The sequence below is a fragment of the Planococcus citri genome, chromosome 4, assembly GCF_950023065.1.
Source record: "Planococcus citri chromosome 4, ihPlaCitr1.1, whole genome shotgun sequence".
In the NCBI taxonomy this organism is placed as follows: Eukaryota; Metazoa; Arthropoda; class Insecta; order Hemiptera; family Pseudococcidae; genus Planococcus; species Planococcus citri.
Window position 1 is genome coordinate 63,582,730 of NC_088680.1, and position 27,060 is coordinate 63,609,789.

General features: G+C 34.8%; 4 protein-coding genes across 6 annotated transcripts in view; 1 reads left to right on the forward strand and 3 right to left on the reverse strand.

The window, feature by feature from the left end:
• Positions 1-5,421: 5,421 nt before the first annotated feature.
• LOC135845225 (uncharacterized) overlaps positions 5,422-27,060 on the forward strand; it is a 33,059-nt gene continuing 11,420 nt past the window's right edge. The window contains exon 1 of the mRNA XM_065363689.1: positions 5,422-5,804. Coding sequence (XP_065219761.1) covers positions 5,750-5,804 — 55 coding nt within the window. The 5' untranslated portion in view covers positions 5,422-5,749. The remainder of the gene's footprint in view (positions 5,805-27,060) is intronic.
• Positions 9,776-14,777, reverse strand: LOC135844088 (collagen alpha-2(I) chain-like). Its single transcript, XM_065362196.1, has 5 exons — positions 14,548-14,777; positions 13,743-13,815; positions 10,992-11,170; positions 10,665-10,886; positions 9,776-10,565 (listed from the first exon to the last, which is right to left on the reverse strand). The coding sequence occupies exons 1-5, from the start codon at positions 14,608-14,610 to the stop codon at positions 10,419-10,421; spliced, it is 684 nt and encodes a 227-aa protein (XP_065218268.1). The 5' UTR covers positions 14,611-14,777; the 3' UTR covers positions 9,776-10,418.
• LOC135844543 (collagen alpha-2(I) chain-like) lies at positions 17,839-24,116 on the reverse strand. The gene is made up of 5 exons (XM_065362762.1): positions 23,749-24,116; positions 19,666-19,735; positions 19,392-19,564; positions 18,417-18,638; positions 17,839-18,335 (listed from the first exon to the last, which is right to left on the reverse strand). Exons 1-5 carry the CDS (start codon positions 23,806-23,808, stop codon positions 18,186-18,188), a joined length of 675 nt encoding a protein of 224 aa, XP_065218834.1. The 5' UTR covers positions 23,809-24,116; the 3' UTR covers positions 17,839-18,185.
• On the reverse strand, positions 24,700-26,919 carry LOC135843730 (collagen alpha-2(I) chain-like). 3 transcript variants are annotated; one of them, XM_065361701.1, is made up of 6 exons: positions 26,803-26,919; positions 26,391-26,525; positions 26,007-26,115; positions 25,728-25,912; positions 25,412-25,633; positions 24,700-25,081 (listed from the first exon to the last, which is right to left on the reverse strand). In XM_065361701.1, exons 2-6 carry the CDS (start codon positions 26,451-26,453, stop codon positions 24,923-24,925), a joined length of 738 nt encoding a protein of 245 aa, XP_065217773.1. In that variant the 5' UTR covers positions 26,454-26,525; positions 26,803-26,919; the 3' UTR covers positions 24,700-24,922. The 3 variants fall into 3 exon arrangements, with proteins under 3 accessions (XP_065217773.1, XP_065217775.1, XP_065217774.1); XM_065361703.1 differs by having other exon boundaries at positions 26,391-26,439; positions 26,803-26,913; XM_065361702.1 differs by having other exon boundaries at positions 26,814-26,910.

A 27,060-nucleotide genomic window follows, 5' to 3' on the forward strand; every position in this document is an offset into this window, starting at 1 on the left:
GTAAGTAAGCGATTTTCAAATTTTCAAATACTTACTGGAATCTTCAGAGTAGTTTTGGATTTTGACGACAGTGGCCTTAGTTTTGCCACAGAATTTCGATTACATACTATTTCTTTGAACTGGTCCATTTTTTCCAAAAGAAATGAGATGGACGGAGACTTGAGAGTAAGTAAGTATACTCTTATTATTTATGATCAAATGCACTCACTTGACATCTTGATACTCCATGGAATGTTGTAATGATAATGAATGTCAAAAAGAGAAACATCACGAGTCGAACTATCACTGCCAGTTGTTTGCTTTTCACACAATATTCTAATTTGAAAAAAAAAAAATTGAAACAGACATCGTTAAGCATGTTATGTGACTTTGGGTGTATACCTTATTTTGCAATGTTAAAATTTTCCACTTTCCACCCCTCCCTCAAAAGTTGTACCCCCTGTTTCGGAAATAATTCTCTAATTTTCATTTTCACCCTATCTAGAAAAGAAGAGGTGCCGGAAGTCCCCCGCTCCCGGCGAAAATATTTTTAAAAAGTTCAATTCACCAAAATATGTAGGTACAGGTACTTCGTTTAGCTGTTTCAGAATAAATTATTCTTCAGAAAAAATGAGTGTAATTAGGTACATACCTAAATTAAAATCAGGGATTTTTTTTGTTGAAAATATCGCATTCTCACATTAGAATTGTTTTACATACATATGTAGGTAATCCTGTTTTCAAGAAAAAACTTTTGTTAGACTTCCAAATGATGTTGGATCTCTTGTGTGAAGCCAACCAAATTTGGGAAAAGGGGCTATAATTGGTATATTGTGTATGGCTAGGTACGTTGATTTTACACAAGTAGAGACTTGACTGAGGTGTTGGAACTAGAAAGTTCACAAGTTTAGATATTTGATCTGATTCTTCGATTTTTCGATATTTTGTAAAATTGTGGGAAGCTCACCAGCACCATTTATTTCTCACCGAGGGGACTAAAAATTTCATGGCGTTATTTTCTCAACTAAGGTAACAACTTTTGGGAATGTGAGCGGAATAAGGCGAAAAAATTACCATTATACTCGTACATATATAAATAAGGTACACCCTAATCGCGACTAATCAGTACTGACGTAAAACGCATGCAACTTGACATTCGTTAAAAAATAAATTACTACCTACCTGCTATAGTTAAGAGTTACCTACCAGAAGGCAATTTTTAGTGAAATGCAGAATCCTGCTCTCTTAATTAATTGTATCAGTGAATTCGAAAAAAGCGTAATTGATCCACAATCAAGCAAGGAAAATACAAAAATGAACAACTGCACAAATGTATAGGTACGTACTGTCCGCGAGCAATTGAAAGAGCACTGGAAGGAACGCAAACTCGAACCCTTTTAGGTGTACGAGTACCTATATGCAGATGCTTGGAACATCGCCGAGATTTTAGTTGCAGATGTTCCCAACTTGGTGGTTTAAGTTGTGTGGAATCTTCTCTCGTGTGAACGCATAGCTTGATCAATTAACATAGCTTCCGCTAAAGCTAGGTAATTTTTTTATTTCTTGATTATTGCAAGTGGAGAATATTTGTTAAAATTATTTAAAATCACAAAGATTAGATAGGTAATTGACTTTTTGTAAAAAAAAAGTGATACCTATTACTTCTTGAATTACGAATTTTTGAAATTAAAAATTAGAAAATGTTTAAGGAAGCCAAAAAATGAACTCGTATAAAAAACTTTTTTTTTCTCACGTACAGAAGAGTGAATTTTTAAAAAGTTTAGCCCTCACTGCGTTCAGGCCGCCCATTCGTTTCTAAGTATTTCCTGGTGAAATATATGTATAGCTTCAAATGATTGGTGAAATGTTAAATTAATTGTTAATCAATTCGTTCGCGAATGATTCATTTAAAATTATTCAATTTGTTCGTGAATGATCCACCAGAAATTAATCAAATGAATCGATTCGTTTGCGAACGAGTCACTTATACGAATCAAATCGTTCGCGACTGATTCACCAACAATTAATTGATCAATTCGTTCGCGAATGATTCGCCAAAAACTATTTCGTTTACGAATGATTCACTAAAAAAATATTCAATTCGTTCTCGAATGATTCACCAACAATTAAATATTAATCATTTTATTCGTAAATGATTCACTAAAAATCGATTCGTTTACGAATGATTTACATAGAAATCAATCAATTTGTTCAATTGATTCGCCAAAAAAAATATTCAATTCGTTCTCGAATGATTCACCAAACATTATTCAATTCGTTCGTGAATGATCCACCAGAAATTAAATAAATGAATCGATTCGTATGCGAACGAGTCACTTATACGAATCAAATCGTTCGCAAATGATTCACCAACAATTAATCAAATCGTTCGCGAATGATTCACCAACCATTAACCAGTTCGTTCGCGAATGATTCACCAACAATTAATCAACTCGTGCGAACGATTCACCAAAAATACTCAATTCGTTCTCGAATGATTCACCAACAATTGAATATTAATCAAATCAATTCGTTCGTAAATGAGTCATTGAAAATTGATTATTTCGTTCACGAATGATTCGCTTAGAAATCAATCAATTTGTTCAATTGATTCACCAAGAATTAATTAAATATACTTACCTACGTAAATCGATTAGTTAGCGAACGAGTCACTTATACAAATCAATTCGTTCGGCTCGTTTTTTCTGCGAAATTCTAGCACTAACTTATCGAAAATTGCAAAATCTTGTGCTTTGAACTTTTGCAACTTTTGATTGATTTCTTATTATTTCAAAAAAAAGTTGAAATCGTCAGAAAAAATGGAACTTTCCGTCATGACGATTTGTCAAAAAATGTGATTTTAAAAAAACGATATGGGTCGGTAACAAAAAATTAGAACTTTTTCCTGACAATTTTGATAAATGGGTGCTTCTGTGAATTTTGACAAAATTATGACAATTTTGTCAAAAAATGTGATTTTCTTACGATGTTTCAAAAAGTTAGCACTTAATGGGCAATTAGGTAAAGTAAAAATCAGGACAGTCAAAAAGCCTCAATTTTACCGAAATCGTCACAAAAAGTACAACATTTTTTTGACAGAATTGTAAAAAAAGTTTTTTTTTGCCCAAAATTGGCGGAAAGTTCTATTTTTAACTAAAACTGTCAAAAAATATCATTTTTCATTAAATTACCAAAAAAAACCTAAATTTAATGTTTTTCAAAATTGCGAAATATCACATTTTTTGACAAAATTATTGTCAACCGGCCGTTTCATTTCACTCAAAATTCAATTTTTCGCCAATTTTGACAAGAAAAGGACATTTTCTAACATTATTTGTCAAAAAGGGCGAATTTTTTTAAAAACAATTAAGTCAAATTAGACTTCGTGACAATTTTAGTAAAAACTGATACCTACTTTTTGACGGTTTTGGTAAAAATGAAGCCATCTTGACAAAAAAAAATGAATAAATAAAAATTAAACAGGACTTTTTTATGGCAATTTTGTCAAAAAATGTTATTTTTTTACAATTTTGGAAAAAATTGGATTGCAACTGACTCAAGAAAAAGAATTGAGTGACTGGACAACAGATGCTTTAGTTGGTACACCTGCTGATAAAGCAGATGGTCCTGAGTATGTGAAAGTGAAAGTGAGAAGGAAAATATGTGCGTAAATGAGTTCTTTTGTTCCTATGCATCGCTAACCTAAGTTTCCTATGCGCAAACAAGTCTCAAGTTGATGCGCAAACGATCAGTTACGATGTTTAGGAATGTGCGCGAACCACTTCCGCATATAGCAGGCTTCTAAAAGAGAATTACCTTCTCTGTCCCTATTGTTTGTTTCCAGTTAAAGTTGATAAAGGATCTCCCTGTATATTATATTGCATATACGCCATACGGATTGCCAATCCTCATCAATTTCCACGTAATTATGCATAGGCCATGTTTGTCCTCGCGAAGTCATACCTACCTACGAAAAGTATGTACGTACCTTTTCAAAAAAGGTACCTACCACTGGAAACGTCAACCAATCACAATGCTCCTTGTGTGCGTCAGGTTAATGAATGTATTCAGAATTCAGATATTTTTTATCATAAATGGTGGCTTATAATATGTATGTAAATGGTCGAACTCTAAAATTCGAAGAGATCTCATCCTATTATCTCCAATAATATCGAGCCAAGCTAACAGGAATTTCCACAACAAAAAATAGGTTGGCAGCATTGAACCGATGTATTCTGATCAAATTCAGTGCTACCAACCCACATTTCGTCGCAAAAATTCTCGCCTTGCTCGTTATTATTGATGACCTGTACCTAATCAGGTAATCATACCTTGGGTAGGAGGGTTGGAGGGAAAGAAGATGGAATGGTAGTTCTGAGATCATGGGGGAAAAGTGTTCTTCATTGACGTAATATTACGTAGGTAGTTTATTCTTTTTATTTTTTAGTTGTTTACCATTTTATGGAAAAAATCAACTCTTATTCCCAGCTCCCACACTACTGAAGAAAAGTTAGAAAAATTGAAACTGATGAGTGATGAGACAAAAATTTGCGATTAAAAATTTATGATTGGCTTACAAGATCATGATTTCAGAAAAATCGATTTAATACGACGACATTCGCCATTTTTATACGTTTGTTTACACATAAACACGTATTAGAATGATATTATAGATACTTCCATAAATATCATCGGTGGTGGAATCACAATTTTTCCATCAATAGACACTCTTCAAACAATAATTTTTTCCCTGGAATTACCCTAGATGAATTTTATTTGCGAATTGCAAGTAAGTAAAGTAAACTCCTCGAAGATTGTTTTGGTTGAAATACCTTACCATAATGTTTAAGAATCAGGATTATCAGGTAGGTATACACATGAATAGATAGGTACCTACGTGATACTTTCGATTGGTTTCATCTTGTATGTAACTGTAAGTATGTCCATCATGACTTGAAACCAAAAAATAATAAACCAAATCAACATTAGCAATAGCATAGCATGCCTACAACACACACGTAATTATTCTCCCAATTTTAAAACGAAAATTTGAACAAAAAAACTAACAGGATGAACTGAGATAACGATTCAAGTAAAAAAATTCTCGTATGTATAGATAAGAAATAGCTGAAAACGGTGCGATGTGGTTAGGGTGATACAGAATCTATCTATGGTTGCAGGTGTATTGTGGGAGACTGCGGAAGATAAAACAATAGATGAATGTTGCTTGGAAAGAGATAAAGAATGAAAAGAGATCTCAATGAATGCATAATTCTGTGAAAATCAGGATTGAAACTGTAAACGGATGGAAATGAAGGCAGATGTTCAAAAATACAAGTTAGATAAGAAAATTGAAAGAATTTTTTTGGACAATAGGCAGCTTGGTTTGGGGGTTTCTAATTTTTGTGGCTGTGGCATGTCCTTCTGTCAGTTGCGATTCGTCCTAGGTACAGTGTACATACGAGTAGTAGAAAAATTTCGCGTGAGTGTATTGGTGTATGTATACCTAATTGGTGTTATATCGTAATTAATATTTTTGCATTGTGTTATAATTAATAATGTTGTGTTGTCGTTTGTCGGTGTACTATTTAGTTTTAGCATTTTAATGCAATTTTTACTCCTCTAAATTTGACATTTAGTGGCACATATTCCCAATAATTAATATTTTTGGGTCCGTCGTCGTGTATATACTTCTTCGTGGTTCCTCCTGGTGTACTATATTTAAAGTTATAATTAGGTACCTACCTAATTCTTCGTTTCAACTCTCAAGATGGCAGGAGTAAAGAAATCGCGTTTAGAAGTGCTGATTGGAATCATAATTCTATGTAAGTACATCTTTTGTTAATTTTATTAACATTTTTCAAATAAGTTACATTTTAAATGTAGGTACTATTACATTATTTTATATCTCTTTAAATACCTACATAAATACTTGGGATGCTGAGGTAGACTTTTTGCTCAGAAACTAGACAAATTGCACTTTTTTTTTGGGAATATCACACGTTGGATTTGAAAACATTACTTAAACTTGATATCTTGTCCCTCTAACTCGAAGGGTATGTGAACATACACATTTACGTGCGTAGGTGGGTGGTCTATATAGTTTTCAGTTCAAAAGCCTCATTATTACCTTAAGCTACACCGTGAGAGTGTAAGTAAGCTGTCCAAGTGTTTAATTAGTTGCCTACCTCGTAACTGGGGTCATTTTTTACTAACATAATATTCTGATTTAACCGTCGAAAAATTAAAAATTTTCAAATTCTATCAATATCTAGTAAATGGTACGGAGCTAATAAATCAACTTTTCACCGTGATACTTACAGTCTCAATCCTCTAAAGTATCGTCGAACATTTCTCAGTATGTTTTGGCTCGTTGTATTTTTGGAAGATTCTACAAAAATATGATACTTAGATCTTACTAAGGATGGTTCGCTAAAACAAAATGTCAGAGAGTTTTGAACGAATTTAGATGGTGACGATTTTCATTTTACGAGTTGAAAGATTTTTAGCGTCGGAGGGACCCTACAGGAGGGATGGGTCTTCGATTTTTTTCGAAATCAAATGAATGTCACGAAAAGAAACATAATGAGTCAGGTGATCACTGTCAGTTGTTTGCTCTTTACACAATAATGTATTTCAATTTAAAAAAAAAAAAAAAATGAATTCGAAAAAAGTGTTAGTAATTGATCCACAATCGTACAAGTATGAATAAAATTCAAAAACGTACAAACTGTACAAATGTATGAGTTATTTATGTACTATCTGCGAGGAGTCGAATGAGAACTGAAAAGAATGCAAACTCGAGCTCTTTTTGCAAATTGGAGGATGATTCGTGGACTACGAGTACCTACCTATATTATTGAGTAAGTCCTGTAAGAATGCGACATCGAGCATGTTCAGTCCCAAATTAGATCCAAGACGGTCCGGATATGATTAAGGTTTGATCTGATTACATCAATCAGATCTGCGAAGATCTGTTCAAATTTACACCCAATCGTTTCTCCTTCGGGAAAAATTTTGAAAAAAAAAAAAACTTGAAAAAGTGTTAAAAAGTGTGTTCAACATTTTCAATTTTCAGTGATTTTAATGAATTTGACATTTTTCCATCATTTCAACACTTTTTTATGATTTTTGGACAACTTTTATTGAAATTTCATCGCCGTTTTTAAAATTTTCATCTTTTAGTAATAGGTACATAATTTAATGTTTTTTTTTTCAATATGTTTACTTCTTTGGTTTTTGGTATTTTCAATGCTTTTATGCTTTTTTTCAACATTTTCACGTAATTTTAAGAAAAATATATAGTCGGTAACATATACGTGAAGATGACTCAAAAACGCTCAAAAATAACATTAAAATCACTAAAAATGACTGAAACTATTGAAATTTTGCTAAAAGTTGCCTGATGAAATGCATAAAAAAGGATCGAAAATGTGTTGAAAAAGTGTGAAAGCACTCAAAAAAAGCTTTAAAATAACTGAGAGTGACCTGAACAATGGTAAAGTATTGAAAAACTTTGCCAAAAATGCGTCAACAAATGTCAAAAACCTCTTAAAATGGTTGGCGAATGCAACGCTATTTGATATTTCACGAGAGGAAGAAAGAAGTTGCCTAATTCAATTTATGAAGGCAGCACGACAGTTGAGGAATAGGTACTTGGTAGTTATAAAGAAAACAAAATAATGTTTGTTTGACTACGCCTACCTGAAAACAAGTACTTACAAGTATTCACCTTAAGGTGGCGTTATTGTATGAAGTCTTATAGACACGATCTGCTCCTAACGCCTTATGATAAATATTTTTCAATTCGTTCTCCCTCAAAAATCACCTTTGTGACCAATCAAAGGGAGTTAAAATTTCCTGAGAACAACAAAAATGGCACTGGTTTTTTGTGTTTACCACCTCCAAAAAAATGTTGGTCCAAAACTTCATGCAGAGCATCGAGGAGCTGCGATTCTCCATAAGGGAATTGGATTCTTGCAGTGCACGATTCTTTCATAGCAGGGAATCGCGATTCGAATCGGGTTCTTTCTTGGTTCTTTTCGATGATTCGAATAGCCCCAACTCTGCTCGCACACTTTAAATAATAGTTGGATTGGGTCAAGGGACAAGGGTGAGCTGATGTTTTCTCAGTTAGGTAAACATGGGAGTGAAACCAGCACACAACCTCCCCCCCATCCGACCACGCTTGCGTTCTCCCCTATTGTGGATCTTGCCCCCCCCCCCAAATTCAGTGGAAGAGTGCGAAGAGTGGCATTGAATATTGGATTCAATTAAACCGTTAAGAATGTTTCGAAACTCATCAAATTGCAATTTTTGAGGTTAAACACCGAAGAACTGCACAGGTTATATCCCGAAAAAGTCAGACACGATATTTTCTAAAATGACCCCAATTTGAGGACCACTGGCTTGATCGCATGAACCGCTGCGCCACTCAAAAATTTTTCTGGATAATCTCCCACTCAAAGTAAACTTCTCCACTAATTTTCGTCAAAATCTAGAATATGTTTTTTTTTTGATGCACCCAAATAAACAGGATTGACAGTCGATAGGCGGATCAAAAGAGCTTTTGTGTGAAAATTTTCGATTTCACGTGTGCCAGATAGTTTACCCAGTATTTGATACTAATCAGATGAGAATATTGCAACAAATATCCAAATTTGGATAGTAAAAAGCAATCCCAGACGGTACCAGGTATGCAACTATTTAAACACCTAGATACGAGTAGCTTACTTACACTCCCAAGGTGGAGTATTTTTTAAAGCGATAGAAAATGTCAATAATTTCACCTGTTCCAACTTTCAGTTCGCTTACGAAGTAGATGCTAATCAGCTAAGAATTTTGCAACAAATATCCAAATCAGCTTCACAAACTATTATTTATCTTTGTAAAAATGCCATCGTCTATTACGACAGTAGGTATCGACAAAAATTTTGAGAAATGCGTGAAATAACTGGGATGGAATAATTAAGAAATTATTCCGCAAAACCTTTCAAATTTACAATTTATTTCCGGTTATGACAGTTGTCAGGTAAATACTAAATCTATGAGTACCTACCAAGTTTTTTTTGGGGCTTCTTCAGGGGTCAAAAACGCGTATCATATACTGAACTAACGTACCTTCCCAACTTCCCATCATTGATATAGCAGCTTTAGATGTCGGAAGACCTAGACAATTCTTTGTTTAATTTTCGAAATCAAAGTGGATTGAGTAGCCCATGATGAGGGTTATGGATGTGAATTCATCATAGTGATCAGCTCTCAATGTATCCTGAACCAAAATTTCATGCAGGGCATCGAAGAAGCTGTGATTCTCCATTAATAGGGAATCAGATTCATGCAGTGCACGATTCAATTTCATTGCAAAGGAATCACGATCCGAATCAGGTTCTTTCTACCCATCAACATTCAATTTTTTTTTTTATTGCATACCTAGAGTCAAAATTGAAGATTAAGCTAAAACAAAATTTTTCGAATGCAGTGAGATCTGTCAAGCAGAACTTTCGATAAGTAATCGGGATTTTTAAAATTATCTTTCTACGACATTATTGTAATTGGAGCCAGAGACTTTCCAAAAAAATCAGTTACAGCTTTCAGATCATTCCCATGCTAAATCAGCTTGGTTTTGAGTTTAAATTCTTCGATTTTGATCAAAATTCTTTCTTATGTTAATATCGCTATCTTTAGCTTCTTAATTCTTTTTGAAGCAGGTGTGGTGGGGTCCAAGTTCGAAGTTATAAATATTTAATCTGAAAATTACGAGTAGAGAAAAAATTAAGGAAGCATAAATTTTCGTAATATTAGAAAATTTTTTATTTCATAAATTGTTACATTTCGAAACAGTTCAAACGAATGCTTTTATAAAATCCTGAAAATCTAGTTGTGGAAAAAACTTTCAAATGCAAATTAATTTCGGAAACAGAAAAGTTGCCTCTCGAAATTTTTTTTTCATTCTCTCAATAGAGATACATAATTTTATTATACCCCTTCTGAATTATTATTCTATATTATGCAAGTACACATTTTGTTAATTTTATTAACATTTTTCAAATGGTAGCTTAAGTACTGTTAACTCTTAATGCTACACCTATAGCTTACAGGTATCTAATTTGAAAATTTAAGCAACAATAATTCAGGATGCATAAATTGTTGTGATATTATCTAACATTTTCTATTTCATAAATTATTACATTTCGAAGCATTTCAAACGAATATTTTTTTCAATCAGTTGTCAATAAAATTCTGAAAATCTATTCGTGGTAAAAATTCAACAAACCGAATATTTTTTGTCTCTCGAAATTTTTTTCCTTCTACGAATAGAGTTGCATAATTATACCCAATCAATTAACCAATTCTGATCAACGCAGCTCCTTTTCGTTGACTTACTCAAGCGTCTTGATTCATTTCGCATTTCCACCAATCACTCCATTCTTCGAAAATTAAAGAAAGCAAACTCGTCCAATGTGCACATCAATAAATTGTCCAGGTCTCCCGACATCTCGAATTGCAATATCAGTGATGGGAAGTTGGGAAGGTATGTTAGTTGAGTACAGGATGCGTGTATTTGACCACCAATCGTTTTTATGCTGTTTGAACAAGACATCGAGAACATTAAAAATGAAAAAAGCCGACCCCCCCCCCCCCAAAAAAACACTCTGTACCTACTTCTAGATTTAGTAAATTACCTGACAACCATCATGACCGGACATAAATTGTAAATTTGAAAGGTTTTGCGGAGTGATTTCGTCATTATTCCATCCCAGTAGTTTTACACTTTTATCGAAATTTTTGTTGATACTGTCGTAATAGACGATGGTATTCTTACAAAGATAAATAATAGTTTGTGAAGCTGATTTGGATATTTGTTGCAAAATTCTTAGCTGATTAGCATCTACTTCGTAAGTGAACTGAAAGTTAGAACAGGTGAAATTATTCACATTTTTTATCGCTTTAAAAAATACTCCACCTTGGGAGTGTAAGTAAGCTATCTAGCTGTTTAAATAGTTGCATACCTGGTACCGTCTGGGATTGCTTTTTACTATCCAAACATCTGATTTAACCGTAGAAGCATCAAACAAAAGTTTACTCGTGGGTGATTTCAAATGTAAGCATGTTTCACGTGTTTCAAATATACAATAAACATAGATGGAATTTTTTGGATCGCCTTGGCTGGGATTTATCAAATAGAAACCTAATTGCATTTGAAAAAATGATTAATTGAGGAGCTGAGAATCAAAACTCACATTTGCCAAAAAAAAACCGTTTTATGGCAGATTTGGATACACCGTTTTACACTCTATAATGTGACATATTCGTTTTTTTTGGATCAAAGTCATTTTGGTGTGAAATTCACTTTCAAAACCAAGGGTTAGAATCAAAACTTAGTTTTGTTTGCAAAATTCCATAGGGAAAAGTTTGATAACAAGCTGAATTTTGGTACACGGGGGTTTTTTGATACGCTGAACACGAATTTGGGGTGTCCAGGTCCAGGTGAATCCGGTGTACGCTTCCCCCTTTTTTGTGGACCTTAAGCCCACAAATTTGTTTTTATGCGTTCAGGTCCGAAAATATGCAATTTTATGCAAAATGCTTCTCATCGATTTCGTTTTACTATTCCACGTCGAATGAAGAGTCAGCGAAGTTTCCCACCCCAAAGGGGTGGACCTATGGTCACTCAAAGTAGGGGTGCACAGTGGACTGTGAGCACCCCCAAAACGGGCGTAATTAAAAAACATACAATGAACCCTAAAAAAAAAGTACAATGGTATCCTCCCTTATGTTTATTGGGTCGCAGAATACGAATTTGACAATATTTTTTTTGTAGGGGTGGGAGATGAGGAGTGAGAGGGCGAGAAATTCAAAATTTCACTGTAATGATGTGTGATATGTCGAAATGTATGTTTTTGAGGGTGTAGATCACGAATTTGACAATATTTTTTTCGTAGGGGTCAATGGTGGGGGCTGAGGGGTGAAAATGGTTAAAAATTCAAAATTTGACTATAATGATGTGTGATATGTCAAAATGTATGTTTTCGTGGTTGTAGATCACGAATTTGACAATATTTATTTCGTAAGGGTTGATGGTGGGGGATGAAGGGGTGAAAAATTCAAAATGTGACCATAATGATGTGTGATATGTCAAAATGTATGTTTTCGAGGTTGTAGATCACGAATTTGACAATATTTTTTTCGAAGGGGTAATGGTGGGGGATGAAGGGGGTGAAAAATTCAAAATTTGACCATAATGATGTGTGATATGTCGAAATGTATGTTTTTGAGGGTGTAGATCACGAATTTGACAATTTTTTTTTTCGTAGGGGTGAATTGTGGGGGATGAAGGGGGTGAAAACGGCGGACAATTCAAAATTTGACTATAATGATGTGTGATATGTCGAAATGTCCCAAGTATGAATAATTCAACTGAAAGTGAGTAATTTTCATCAATTTATTCGATTTTAGTTGTTATAAAGTCATTATAGAGGTTTAATTTACGTTAAAACTCCGTTTTTTGCCTACTCTGCCACATAAATAGGAATAGAACAAATTTTTGCACGTAGATGCACGGGAAATCCCAGGGGCTAGTACTTAAGGTAGTGTATTTCAAGATGTCATTTGCCATTTTTGCCCCCGAATGCCCCGGAGACCACAACAGTCAATTATAGTGAAAAATCATGGTAAATTTTGTTTAAATGTTACAAATTTTTTCTTCCAGGAACTTTGACGGCTCTCCAATAGAAAATTCTACATCGCCCACCCTTCACCTTTTCTACACCTTCAAAAACATACATTTTGACATATCACACATCATTATGGTCAAATTTTGAATTTTTCACCGTTTTCACCCCTTCATCCCCCACAATTCACCCGTACGGAAAAAATATTGTCAAATTCGTGATCTACACCTTCAAAAACATACATTTCGACATATCACACATCATTATGGTCAAATTTTGAATTTTTCACCCTCTTCATTCCCCACCATTCACCCTTACGAAAAAAATATTGTCAAATTCGCGATCTACAACCTCGAAAACATACATTTCGACATATCACACATCATTATAGTCAAATTTTGAATTTTCAACCATTTTCACCCCTCAGCCCCCACCATTGACCCCTACGAAAAAAATATTGTCAAATTCGTGATCTACACTCTCAAAAACATACATTTCAACATATCACACATCATTAATAGTCAAATTTTGAATTTCTCGCCCCCTCACCCTCTCATCCCCCACCCCTACAAAAAAATATTGTCAAATTCGTATTCTGCGACCCAAAAAACATAAATTTTGCATAAAATTGCATATTTTCGGACTTAAACGCAAAAAAACAAATTTTGGGGGCCTAAGGTCCACAAAAAAAGGGGGAAGCGTACACTGGATTCACCTGGACACTCCAAATTCGTGTTCAGCGTATCAAAAAACCCCCAGTACCAAAATTCAGCTTGTTATCAAACTTTTCCCTATCATCGTAATTAAAACAGTGAAAAAAAATTTGATCGCAAATCTTGGAGTCAAAACTCACATTTGCCATTCTTTGTCTGGATATTAAAGCAGAAGGGAGCTAGGTGAAAATCAGCCAACACACGGAATCGTGTGCTAGTAGCGCTATCTAATGATTCATTTTGGTATTATAAGTTTTTTCAACTGGCAACACTACTAACTCAGTTTTTCGCGTTTTTCTCAAAATCGTTTATGGTGGCAAATGTGAGTTTTGATTCTCAGCTCCTCAATTAGATAAGTACCAAACGTGATGTTTACCGTCTCGATGCTTTCCGAAAGGACCGTCGAACATTTCTCGGCATGTTTTTGCGTGATATATGGTTGGTGGTTTCTATAAAAAATATAATAGATAATTAGAGCGAATGTCGGAGTTTTGAACGAATTTAGATGGTAGAGATTTTCATTTTGGTTTGAAAGATTTTCAGCACCAGAGGTGACCGTGGAGGTGGCCCCGGAAGGGAGTTGGGTCTTCGAGGAGGGGGCATTTCCCAGAAAATCGTGTTTTTCCCACTCTAATCTTTACCTAACCTGTGGGAAATGGTCCATTTCCTTGATACATCTTGCTTCGAAACATTTCAGTTGTCCTTAAAATCCAAGACAAATTTTAGGTTTCTACCGAACCGATCGGTTGAATCGGACTCTTAACTATCTTTTCGAATAGCCCTCGTTAATTATGGGTACTTATTTCAAATCATCAAAAGATATCATTCTTGAAACTGGTGGAATATTTAGGAGTACAATGGTGACAACTTTTTTGTCATTATTGTCAATTTCAAAAAATCGAAAAAAAGTCCAAACAATTATCAAATTTTTTTCACCTATTTTCGAAACACAAATTTGCCGAAAAACATTTAAGTGATTTGCAAATTTTCAAACACACGTTAGAACCTTGAGAGTACGAGTAGTCTTGAATTTTGAAGACAGTGGCCTAGGTTTCGGCAAAGAATTTCAATTACATAGAAGATACGTACTATTTTGTGGAAATTGCCCATTTTTTTCAAAACAAGTGAGATGGAGAATGGGGGTAGGTATATTACAAATATTTATAATTAAATGCACTTACTTCACTTCTCGATGCTCCATGGAGTATTGTAATAATTATTAATGTCAAGAAAAGAAACATCATGAGTCAGGTGGTTTGCTTTTTACATAATAATATAGGTATTTCAATTAAAAAAAAAAGAATTTGAAAAAAGTGTTGGTGAAAATACATACAAAAACGTACAACTGTACAAATGTACGAGTACCTATACTGTCTGCGAGCAATCGAATGAGAACTGGAAATAATGCGAACTCGAGCCCTTTTTGCAAGTTGGAGGATATAATTTGTGGACTACGAATATGATTGAATATAAGTCCTGAAAGAATGCGACATCGAGCCTGTTTAGTCGCAAGTGTTCCTAACTTTGTGGTTTAAGTTGTGTGCAATGTTCTAATGTAATTTTCGTCCTTACTTTAGTGGTCGTCTTTTTCACATAAGATTTAAATACTTACAATGTCATGTATGGTGATGTTGGCATTAATTCCATCTTCTCCTTTTTAATTATACTCACTCCTATAATTTGAATGATCATTCGAATAAAAAGAATACTACCAAGGTGGCTTCAAAAAACCTTTGACGTTTTGATGACCACTCGTCGAAGACCAAGCGAGATCATCGAGTGGCTGGTAAATGGAGCACCTAAACATGGTTTCGGTGAATGAATAGTAGGTAGACATTAATATTTGTCAATAATCACAGAGATGCGTAGACGGTTGCGCAGCATGCATTGACTGAAATGTTTTTCAATAGGTATTTGTATTTAGATATCTACAGGTCCATGGTGATATAGAGCATAGTACCTAGGCGAGTCTGGAAATGTTTTTTTTTTTTAGAGTGGTATCCAGGTACAAATTGCGTGCTGTGGCCCTTCGAATGCATTTTCTTGGCGAATTCCCTTTATTTTCGGTACAATACACCCCAACTTTTATGGGGGGGGGGTTCACATGTACACCACTTTATCCTACATCGATTAAGCCAAATGAAAATATTCATCAAAAAACGCGGGCACAACAGGCCGCAGTGAATTTCTGAAGTTCTACATACAGAGCATTTCAACAGAAAAAGTGGTTGTTTATCTATAAGTTTCAAAAATCACCCTTGTGACCAATCAAAGGGAGTTAAAAATTTTCCGAGAACAACGAAAATGGCACTGATTATTTGTGTTGACCACTTCCAAAAAAATGTTGGTCCAAAATTTCATGTAGGGCATCGAGGAGCTGCGATTCTCCATAAGGGAATTTGATTCTTGCAGTGTACGATACTTTCATTGCAGGGAATCGCGATTCGAATCGGGTTCTTTCTTGATTCTTTTCGGCGATTCAAATCGCCCCAACTCTGCTCGCACACTTTCAACAATAGTGGGATTGGGTCAAGGAACAAGGGTGAGCAGATGTTTTTTCAGTTATTAGGTAAACATGGGAGTGAAACCACACCTCCCCCTGACCACGCTTGCGTTCTTCCCTATTGTGGATCTTGGCCCCCCCTCCCCAAATTCAGTGGAAGAGTGCGAAGAGTGGCATTGAATTTTGGATTCAGTTGGGCCGTTATAAGAATGTTTCGAAACTCAAATTGCAATTTTTGAGGTTAAACACCGAAGAACTGCACAGGTTATATCCCGAAAAAGTCAGACACGATATTTTCTAAAATGACCCCCATTTGAGGACCACTGGCTTGATCAACCTCAACTGCGCATTCCTCCAAAGCTGTGATATGTACTTTCATCAAAACTGATTTCACTGTTCGAAAGGGCATTGCATTCTGAACTTTTTAAGAATTTTTAAATTTTCAGAAGTTGATAGTTGAACTTTCAAATTGAATGTTCAAATTCAAAAATGAAGCTGTAAGTGGGAGCTACCATTTAAAATTCTGAAAAATTTCCATAGATGTACCTTTTAATGATTTTTTTCAAAATATTCAATTTTCGAGATGAGATCTTTCACTGGTGGGAGAGCACCCTCTGCCCCAAATTTGGGTGAAACTGTCAAAGAGAAATCTGAGGCATGTGATATATCGAATTGTATGTTTTTGGTGACGCTGAACACGAATATGACGTCAGATTTTTGATTGGACCCCATCCACGGCCCCCAGCACCCCCTCAAATGGGGTAAATATTCTAAATGGGGGGTTTGTTCGTGCGACACATAAAATAGTACGTTTTTAGTGACGTTGAACACGAATAAGACGTCATATTTTTTGTTTAGACCCAGTAAAATGGCCCCCAGAACTTTCCCAAGAGGGGTAATTAACCTAAAAAAATATGGGTTCATTCGTGTGACACATAAACCGTGTTTCTGGATAATCCCCCACTAAAAGTAAGATTTTCACTAATTTTCGTCAAAATCTAGGATACCTACCTATGTTGTTGTTTTTTTTTCTATGTACCCAAATAAACAGGATTGACAGTCGATGGGCTGACCAAAAGAGTTTGTGTGAAAATGTTAGATTGTTGTTGTTGAATTTTCTGCTGTTTTGAAGCATTATAGGAAATGCACTATTTTGTTTAAGTACCTAGTGTCAGATTGAGAATTTAGAATTATCTAGTCTAGCTCTAAATTCCGACGAGTACCTACTTATTTATAGCGATAAAAAACTTCATTAATTTCACATGTTCCAACTTTCAGATCGCTTATCGAGCAGATGCTAATCAGCTGAGAATGTTGCAACAGATGTCCAAATATGCAACACAAAGTATTACTTATCATTGTAAGAATGTTATTGTGTACTACGACAGTATCAACAAAAATGTTGAGAAAAGCGTAAAATTACTGGAATGGAATAATGATGAAATCACTCCGCAAAACCTTTCAAATTTACAATTTATATATGGACCACATCCACGGCCCCCATCCCCTCCCCAAATGGGATAAAAGTTTTAAAAAAAGTGTTTTTGTTACTGCGACACACGAAATAGTATGTTTTTGGTAACGCTGAACACAAATATGACGTCAGATTTATATTTTTCATTTTCATATTTTTATTTATTTTTTTAATAGGTACTTACCTACTTACTTTATACCTTTTCAAATTAAAAGAAAAATTATCAGAATGACATCATTAGATCATTCCATGCAAAATCAGCTTGGTTTTGAGTTTAAATTCTTCGATCATGCTCAATTTTTTTTTTTTTTTTTTTTGTTGTAAATATCGCCATCATTGGTTTCTTAATTCTTTTCGAAGCATATGTGGTGGGATCCGTCTTTTTCAGAATATTATTTGTCAAAATTTTTTGAAAGTTTCAAGTTGTTATATACCTACCTAATCTGAAAATTACGAGTAGAAAAAAAATTCAGGAAGCATACATTTTCGTAATATTAGGACATTTTTTATTTCATAAATTTTACATTTCGAAAAAATTCAAACGAAAGTTTTTTACAGCCAGTTGTCAATAAATCTTGAAAATCTAGTTGTGGTAAAAAACTTTGAAATGCAGATAATTTCGGAAACAGAAGTTTGTCTCTCGAAATTTTTTTCAGGATATATTGATAGCTGGTCGTGGAAACCGTATGATGAATTCACATCCATTTTTAATCGTTTGTCACCAGTTGTTTGTTGTTCTCTCCGAAAAAACTGCTTGAATTTTATGCATACAACTAGAAATTTTCAATCTAACTTTCGGAAACCCTCATCATGGGCTACTCAAGCCGCTTTGATTTCGAAAATTAATGAAAGCAAACAGGTTCAATGTCCACGTAAATATATTGTCTAGGTCTTCCGATATCTCGAACTGCTATATCAGTGATGGGAAGTTGGGAAGGTACGTTAGTTGAGTATGTGATGCGCGTTTCTGAGCTATGAGGATGGTTTATATGCTGTTACAACAAGACATCGATGAATTTTAAAAATTAAAAAAGCTCCCAAAAAAACTCGGTACTTATAGATATAGTATTTACCTGACAATTGTCGTAACCGGACATAAATTGTAAATTTGAAAGGTTTTGCGGGGTGATTTCATCATTATTCCATCCCCGTAATTTTACGCTTCTCTCAAAATTTTTGTTGATACTGTCGTAGTACACAATAACATTCTTACAATGATAAGTAATACTTTGTGTTGCATATTTGGACATCTGTTGCAACATTCTCAGCTGATTAGCATCTGCTCGGTAATCGATCTGAAAGTTGGAACATGTGAAATTAATTATATGTTTTCTATTGCTATAATATAAGTACTCAGAATTTAGAGCTAGATAGACTAATTCTCAATCTGAAACTACCTAGGTACTTAGGCAAAATGGTGCATTTCCTATAATGCTTCAAAACAGCAGAAAATTCAACAACAACAATCTAACATTTTCACACAAGCTCTTTTGGTCAGCCCATCGACTGTCAATCCTGTTTATTTGGGTACATCGAAAATGGTATTTTATCCAAACGTGGGAAGAAAACGCATATTTGATCACTCGAGCGACTAGCGAGAGTGAATAAAGTAGTGTTTTATTGTACTAGTAGGATAAAAAAACATATCCTAGATTTTGACGAAAATTAGTGAAAAAGCTTACGTTGAGTGGGAGATTATCCAGAAAAATGTTGAGTGCCACAGCTGTTTAGGGGACTAAGCCATTGCCAAAAAACTACAATTTTTTCAAAAATAACCCTGCATTGAGGATCCCTGGCTCCGCTTCCTGAATAGCTATGGGGTTTATAATTTTTCTGAGTTGTCTCCCATTTAAAATAAGCTTCCCCATTCATGTTTGTCAAGATCCAGCCGATTCAGGACTTTTTTTCATTTTTTTGAGAAACCTCACTCTTACTTGCACAGGTGCAGGGTATAGTCCAGTTTCTAGTTCGAAAATCTCATTTATATACCCTAAACTCCATCTTGAGGGTGTAATTAAGCTATCTAGGTGTTTATATTGGTTGCTTACCTGGTAACTGGGATGTCGTTTTCCTAACCAAACTTCTGATTTAGCCCCAGAAATATCAAACTTTTTCGAACGATATGGGTACGAGGATATACACGTTTCACGTGTTTTGAGTTTACAATCAGCTAAGATCATATATTTTTCATCACCTTGGCTGGGATTTATCCAATAGGAACCTACATTTGGAAAAATAATTGAATTAGATTTCAAATTCTATCAACAGTAGGTACGTAAATGGTATGGAGGTAATAATTCCACTTTTCAACGTGATATTTACGGTCTTCATTTCCGAAACCACCGTCAAACACTTCTCGGCATGTTTTTGGTCGATGTATTTTTGAAGGATTCTACAAAAATATGATAGATAATTAGGAAGGATCATTGTTTATGTTTTCAAAACGCCAAGTCATCGAGTACCAAAAAATATTTAAGCGATTTGCAAATTTTCTAACAGTCAATAGAATCTTATAGAGCAGGCAAATAGCGGGTTTAAAAAGGAAAAAATTGGCACATTAATTTTTTCTTCGGGAATGTGTTCAGATGAACCCCCTGAACTACCAAAAAAAAACAGAACCTCCTATAACCCTGGAGCTAATTTTTTTATGGGGCTAAAACCGGTTCCGATTTACGTTTTTTGCGATTTACTCCGAAAATATTGGGTTTACGAGAAAAACTACCAGGACTAAAAATGTTCTCCTTCAAATTCTCGACAATTTGATACTACGCTCGATACCCATTCCTCAAGCGGGGTGCCTAAAAAAAGGGGTGGAAAGAGTAGGTGTTTGAAAAAAAATCAGTCCAATAAATTGATCAAAGTCGCCACTTAATATCATTCGTTTTCACTCAAATTTTTTTTAACAAAGTCTACTCACTCAACTATTGATCACACCACCATTGATTGGTCTTCAACCCTCCCAAGGGGTTGGTGGGGGATGCTTGGTTTTTCAAGTAACACACAACTGAATCATATATTTGAAAAACGAATCTCATGCGATATATTGAATGATATGTTTTCGAAGTCGTTGAATACGAATATCAACTTATTTTCTAGGTTCAACGCCTCAAAGCCCCTCTGTGCCCCAAAAAGGTGGTTGAAATTTTGAAAAATCGTGAACAGTCGAGTGATATATCGAATGTTATGTTTTCGAGGTCGCTGAGTACGAATATGAACTTATTTTTTGTGTCCCCCCCCCCAATGTCCCTCTGTGCTCCAACAAGGGGACCGAAATTTCAAAAAATCATTAAAAAGTCGAGTGATATATCAAATAGAATGTTTTTGAGGTCACCAAGCACAAATATGAACATATTTTTTAGGTCCAACCCCACAATGTCCCTCTTCGCTCCAAAAAAGAGGCCAAATTTCTAAAAATCTTGGAAAGTCGAGTGATGTATCGAATGGTATGTTTTCGAGGTTGCTGAGTCCGAATATGAACTTATTTTTCGGATCCAATCTCACAATGTCCCTCTTCGCTCCAAAAATGGGCCAAATTTTGAAAAATCATGAAAAGTCCAGTGATAAATATATCGAATGGTGTGTTTTCGGGATTCTATTTTGAAATATGTTATCAATTTATGAGTTTTTCCAGCAAAAAAAGAAACATTATAAATGATTAATTTCATTTAAAGGAGGAGTTGCGATAAGGCCATTTTTTGGCCCCACCTAGTTTTCAACTAGATCACTCTAAAAATGTTGTAATAAATGTCCGAAATACGAACCCGTGGTTAGTTAACCCAAAATGACCATTTTTTGGGCTCCAGGGGTTCCCAAAGTTGCGAATAAAAAAATAATTTTAGGAACCACTAAGTATTATTTTCAAAAACTTTCTTGGCGTAAAATATCTGTTTAAACCTGATAAACATTATGTGAGGTGATTTTCCTACTTTCGACCCTCAGGGGCAGAAATTGGGGGGTTTTGATATTTGAAAAATTTTGGAACCACCGTTGTGAACCTACCCCTTTGATCCTCGCTAAAAAGCTTTTCACAGTTTATTATTAGTATCTGAGAGACCTCCATGCTACCAAATTTTGAGCTCAATAAAAATTTTCGCTGGCACTCAAAAATCCAATTTTCCAATTTTTCGTAATTTCGATATTTTGGGAACCCCTGGAAAGCTAGAAACTTGGGATTTGCGCCAAACGTAACGTTTTGAGGTATATAATCGATTCTGTATGAAAAAGTTGAATTTAGCTCCCTGTGTATTCGTAATTTTGAACCCTTTTTTCAGAGCCCCCCATTTTAGGCACCCCTAAGAAAGGCGTTTATGCATATTTTTTGAAATACATTGAAGAATTTACATTTGAAGTACACTAGCAAGTGCTCGATAATTTTTCGAATGATTTTTCCACTAACTTTCAAAATTGAGCTATTTTGGGTCAAATTCTGAGATTTAACTCTTCGAAAAGATGTTAAAATCACGTTTTCACGATTTCATCAAAGTAAAAATCTCAGGATTTGACCCAAAATAGCTCAATTTTGAAAGTTAGTGGAAAAATCATTCGAAAAATTATCGAGCACTTGCTAGTGTACTTCAAAGGTAAATTCTTCAATTTATTTCAAAAAATATGCATAAACGCCTTTTTTAGGGGTGCCTAAAATGGGGGGCTCTGAAAAAAGGGTTCAAAATTACGAATACACAGGGAGCTAAATTCAACTTTTTCATATAGATAATCGATTATATACCTCAAAACGTTACGTTTGGCGCAAATCGCAGGTTTCTAGTTTTCCAGGGGTTCCCAAAATATCGAAATTACAAAAAAATGAAAAATTGGATTTTTGAGTACCAGCGAAAATTTTTATTGAGCTCAAAATTTGGTAGCATGGAGGTCTCTCAGATACTAATAAACTGTGAAAAGCTTTTTAGCGAGGTTCAAAGGGGTAAGATCAAAATGGGGGTTCCAAAATTTTCAAAAAATCAAACCCCCCCCCCAATTTCTGCCTCCGAGGGTCGAAAATAAAAAAATCTCCTCTCATAACGTTTATCGGCTTCTAACAAATATTTTACGCTAAGAAAGTTTTTGAAAATAATACTCAGTGGTTCCTAAAATCATTTTCTTATTCGCAACTTTGAGAACCCCTGCGGCCCAAAAAATGGTGATTTTGGGTTAACTAACCACGGATTCGTATTTCGGACATTTATTACAACATTTTTAGAATGATCGAGTCGAAAACTAGGTGGGGCCAAAAAATGGCCTTATCGCAACTCCTCCTTTCCCATAAAAATATAATTCGAGTGGCACGTAAGTACATACCTAGACAAAATTTAAAAATATAAATTAGTTGGATGATTATACATGTCGAATTTCATTGAAATAACATATATTTGTGCTTGGCGACCTCAAAAACACTCTATTTAATATATCACTCGGGTTTTTTGATGATTTTTTGAAATTTCGGCCCCCTTGTTGGAGCTCAGAGGGACATTGGGGGATGGGACCTAAAAAATATGTTCATATTTGTGCTTGGCGATCTCAAAAACATTCCATTTGATATATCACTAGACTTTTTAATGATTTTTTGAAATTTCGGCCTCCTTGTTGGAGCACAGAGGGACATTGGGGGGTGGGACACAAAAAATAAGTTCATATTCGTACTCAGCGACCTCGAAAACATAACATTCGATATATCACTCGACTTTTCACAATTTTTCAAAATTATAACCCCCTTTTTGGGGCACAGAGGGGCTTTCAGCAGTTGGACCCAGAAAATAACTTTGAATTCGTATTCAGTTGTGTGTTACTTGAAAAACCAAGCATCCCCCACCAACCCCTTGGGAGGGTTGAAGACCAATCAATGGTGGTGTGATCAATAGTTGGGCGAGTAGACTTTGTAAAAAAAAATTGAGTGAAAACGAATGATATTCAGTGGTAACCTTGATCAATTTATTGGACTGACTTTTTTTCAAACACCTACTCTTTCTACCCCTTTTTTTAGGCACCCCTCTTGAGGGATGAGTATCGAGCGTGGTATCAAATTGTCGAGAATTTGAAGGGGAACATTTTTAGTCCTGGTAGTTTTTCTCGTAAACCCAATATTTTCGGAGTAAATCGCAAAAAACGTAAATCGGAACCGGTTTTAGCCCCTTAAAAAAAATTAGCTCCAGGGTTAGGAGGTTCGGTTTTTTTTTGGTAGTTCAGGGGGTTCATCTGAACACATTCCCGAAGAAAAAATTATTGTGCCAATTTTTTTCCTTTTTGCCCTCGCTTTTCTACGTTATTTTCCTGCTCTATTAAGAGTACCTAGTCTTGGATTTTGATGACAGTGGCCTAGGTTTTGCCACAACATTTCAATTAGATATTATTTTTTCGTAACTGGTCAATTTTTTCCAATTATTTATAGGTAGGTAGTCAAAATGCACTTACTACACTTCTTGATGCCCCATGGAATATTGTAATAATAATGAATGTCAAAAAAAGATACATCTTGAGTCACTGCCAGTTGCTTGATTTTTACAAATAAATTATTTCAATTCGAAAAAAAAGTAAATTAAAACGGGCAATGTGACCAGTCACCACTGAGAAGCATAAAACTTGGCATTCAATGAAAAGAAATGAGTACTTAGGTTAAAGTAACCCTGCTCTCTTAATTAATTGTATCAATGAATTCAAAAAAAGCGTAATCGATTCACAATATTGTACAGAAAAATCATACAACTGCACAAACGTATACTATCCGCGAGCAATCGAATAAGCACTGGAAGGAATCCAAACTCGAGCCCCTTTAGTTGTATGTACATATAATGTACTTGTTTATAGATCAGATGTTTACAACTTGGTGGATGATTCGTGGACTACATTGAATGAGTCCTGAAAGAATGCGACTTGGAGCCTGTTTGGTCGCAAGTGTTCCTAACTTGGTGGTTTAAGCAGTGTAAGTAAAGGGTTCTAATGTAATTTTCGTGCTTTAGTTTGGTGGTCGTATTTATAATGTAAACTTTCATGTATGGTGATTATGGCATCATTCCCCTCTTCTCCTTTTTAAGTATACTCACCCCTATATAAATCTTAATGATCATTCGAATACAAAAAATACTATACCGAGGTGACTGCAAAACACCTTTCGCATTTTGAAGACCACTCATGGGAGACCAAGCGAGATCATTGAGTGGGTGGTAAATGGAATACCTAAACATGGTTTCGATGAACAAAATAGATGATGTTTTTTAGTCATTAATATTTGTCAACTACTACGGAAACGCGTAGCACGCATTTACTCAGGTATTTTTCATGATTTAGGTAGCTATAGGTACCTGTACTACACAATGTATGTAGGATTGTAGGTATAGGTACACTATTTATAAAAAATGGGCAATGCGTAGATAAAAAATTATAATAAAACATGAATTTAGATGAAATTGAAGATTAAACATCAGTCAACACAAAATAATACAAAATTCAGATTACAAAAACAAATGCAATGAGAATAATTATATATATACATATGTATGTACATGGTAAGAAGTAGGTTGAAAAAAAAACAAAAAAAAAATCAAAACAAGTTGACTACACATTTAAGTAATATTTGTGGATACATATATTACCATGAAAAACGAACCGGTCCCATCTCTACATTGAACCACTGGCCATGTCCTCTCCCCCCGTCTCGTATGGCGACGTCTGCGAAGGGGAGTCTCTCACATCTTGTAGTGGAGTATTCAATAACAGTTTCTTTCCATTCATTCGAATTGTCCCTATACTGAAAAAATAAAAATGAAAAATAGATTTAAAAAAATTAGGAGCAATAGGTAATTTACGGTATTTTGTTGTAGCAAGAGACACATTCATGAAAATTTGTTTTTAAAAAAATTCAAAAACAAGTTGAACTTGAAAAAAAAAATTGAACTAACTTTTTCGAAAAAATGTTGCTTACTCATAAAATAAATGGGTAATATGGGAGGATTTTCAGAAAATTTTCTCGAATTTTACATTTTTCAAACTTATAAATCTTGTTTCGCATTACTCATCTTGAATGGGTCCTTTGCTAGCCACAGAAAAATATAGATATCCAGATTCAAAATTTACCTACCTTACAATCATCTTTAGCCGATTCCAGTTTTAAATCTAATGGACCCAGTGGGGTCAGCTCTTTATCGTTCCATGCGAGAATCTTGATACTTTTGTCTAAAGTGTTTTGGACAGCGTCATAAAACGCCACCAGATTTTTACACTTAATAGTGATGTTTTGGTAACACCATCTCGAAGTTTCTTGAAGTATTTTTATCTGGCTGTTATCGAATGGATAATATATCTGTAATCACGATTAAATACATACTATAAAGTGACGAGTTCTCAGTAGAATATGGCGGGTATGCACAAATCGCACATGTGGTAAATTTACTAACCTCCATACCGATGTTTTCTATCCATACTTCGCCTCGTGCAGTTGACACATCAGTCGGTACTCTTATTTTTGAGTCTTTTAATAGAGGATAGACCACGGTTTCATTTCTACTGAAGTCGCACCACACTGGGAACTCGGAGTATTCGTCGTCTTCGTATTTGGTCATGGGGTTTATCATAAATAAGCCTACACAAAAATGGAAATAATTTTTAAAAATGGGTACCTACATACAAGTAATTTACATGAATAAGTTACATGGAAGATAAATAACTATGCTCACCGTCTTTAACATTCGGATCCTTCTTCAGAATATCCAGACAAGTGGAATTACGAGTATTTTCGCTAGAACTTATATTTTTTGCTGCTACTGTTGGTGTTGATGGTTCTTCCTGCATAAAAAAAAACAAAGCTTCATGAAATGTCTGCATTTTAATGATAGGTGCCTATGTACATATTACGTAGGTAGGTACATTGTACCTTTCTAGTATGCAAACCTAGCTGCTATGATACTTTAAAGATACCTATCAAATTGTTTCTTTCAATCTACCTTTTTTAAAATTATTATTAAATTGAAATTTAATGAAATTTGGAAGCTAAAGCTTGTGTGGTATTTATATTATAGAAATTCGATATCTAACTCATTTTTAGCTGATGGAGTTCTTACCTGTGCGAACACAATTTTACCGATTACAACACTAATGATCATTATTATACTGTTTATAAACATTGTAAAAAAAATTACTTTACGAACAGCTTTAGGTAAAAATTAGAAGTAACTCCAAGCAGAACTACGTACGGTCTGATGGAAAAAAACTTAATTACTTAAGTATAGATTTAAACTTAGTCATTGTGGTGCCCGTTTTAAGTATACGTAGTCATTGTGGTGCCCGGTTTTGGTCTTGAGGTGCCCAAATCGGGCACCACAAGGTCTTTCTATATAAAACGATGTAGAATCTCATGAAATGCACTCTAAGGTGAAAAAAAAATTTTTGAGGCAGGCACCGCAAGTACCAAGTTTATATAACGGGCACCACTATGACTAAAAATACCAAAAAAACTAAACTGCTCCAAAACACCTTTATCATACATATATATGTGATCCTCTATGTACGCGGGCACCACAATTACCATAAAAGACCCGGGCACCACAAGGTACTAGGTACGTGTATTTATATATAGTATGGTTAGTGTTGGCTGGAGCACATGCTCGATGCGCAAAAATGCGCAAACGTGCGCATTCGCGACTCACCAAACATGAGAAATTCCTTTCAACTGGATTACTTATCTACACATGAATAGATACCTACGTGATATTTTCGATCGTTTTCAGTTTA

Coding starts and splice junctions, on each gene's coding strand:
- LOC135843730 (XM_065361701.1), bottom strand. CDS start 26,453: ATGTTTATAAACAGTATAATAATGATCATTAGTGTTGTAATCGGTAAA. Junction 26,116..26,390: donor GTAAAATTGTGTTCGCACAG/GTAAGAACTCCA, acceptor TTTTTTATGCAG/GAAGAACCATCAACACCAAC. Junction 25,082..25,411: donor CGGCTAAAGATGATTGTAAG/GTAGGTAAATTT, acceptor TTATTTTTTCAG/TATAGGGACAATTCGAATGA.
- LOC135844088 (XM_065362196.1), bottom strand. CDS start 14,610: ATGATGTTTCTTTTCTTGACATTAATAATTATTACAATACTCCATGGA. Junction 11,171..13,742: donor TTTCGGAAAGCATCGAGACG/GTAAACATCACG, acceptor AAATGCAATTAG/GTTTCTATTTGATAAATCCC. Junction 10,887..10,991: donor GCAATCCCAGACGGTACCAG/GTATGCAACTAT, acceptor TCTAACTTTCAG/TTCACTTACGAAGTAGATGC.
- LOC135844543 (XM_065362762.1), bottom strand. CDS start 23,808: ATGTATCTTTTTTTGACATTCATTATTATTACAATATTCCATGGGGCA. Junction 19,736..23,748: donor ATGGGGCATCAAGAAGTGTA/GTAAGTGCATTT, acceptor ATATTTTTGTAG/AATCCTTCAAAAATACATCG. Junction 18,336..18,416: donor CCGGTTACGACAATTGTCAG/GTAAATACTATA, acceptor TTGTTGTAACAG/CATATAAACCATCCTCATAG.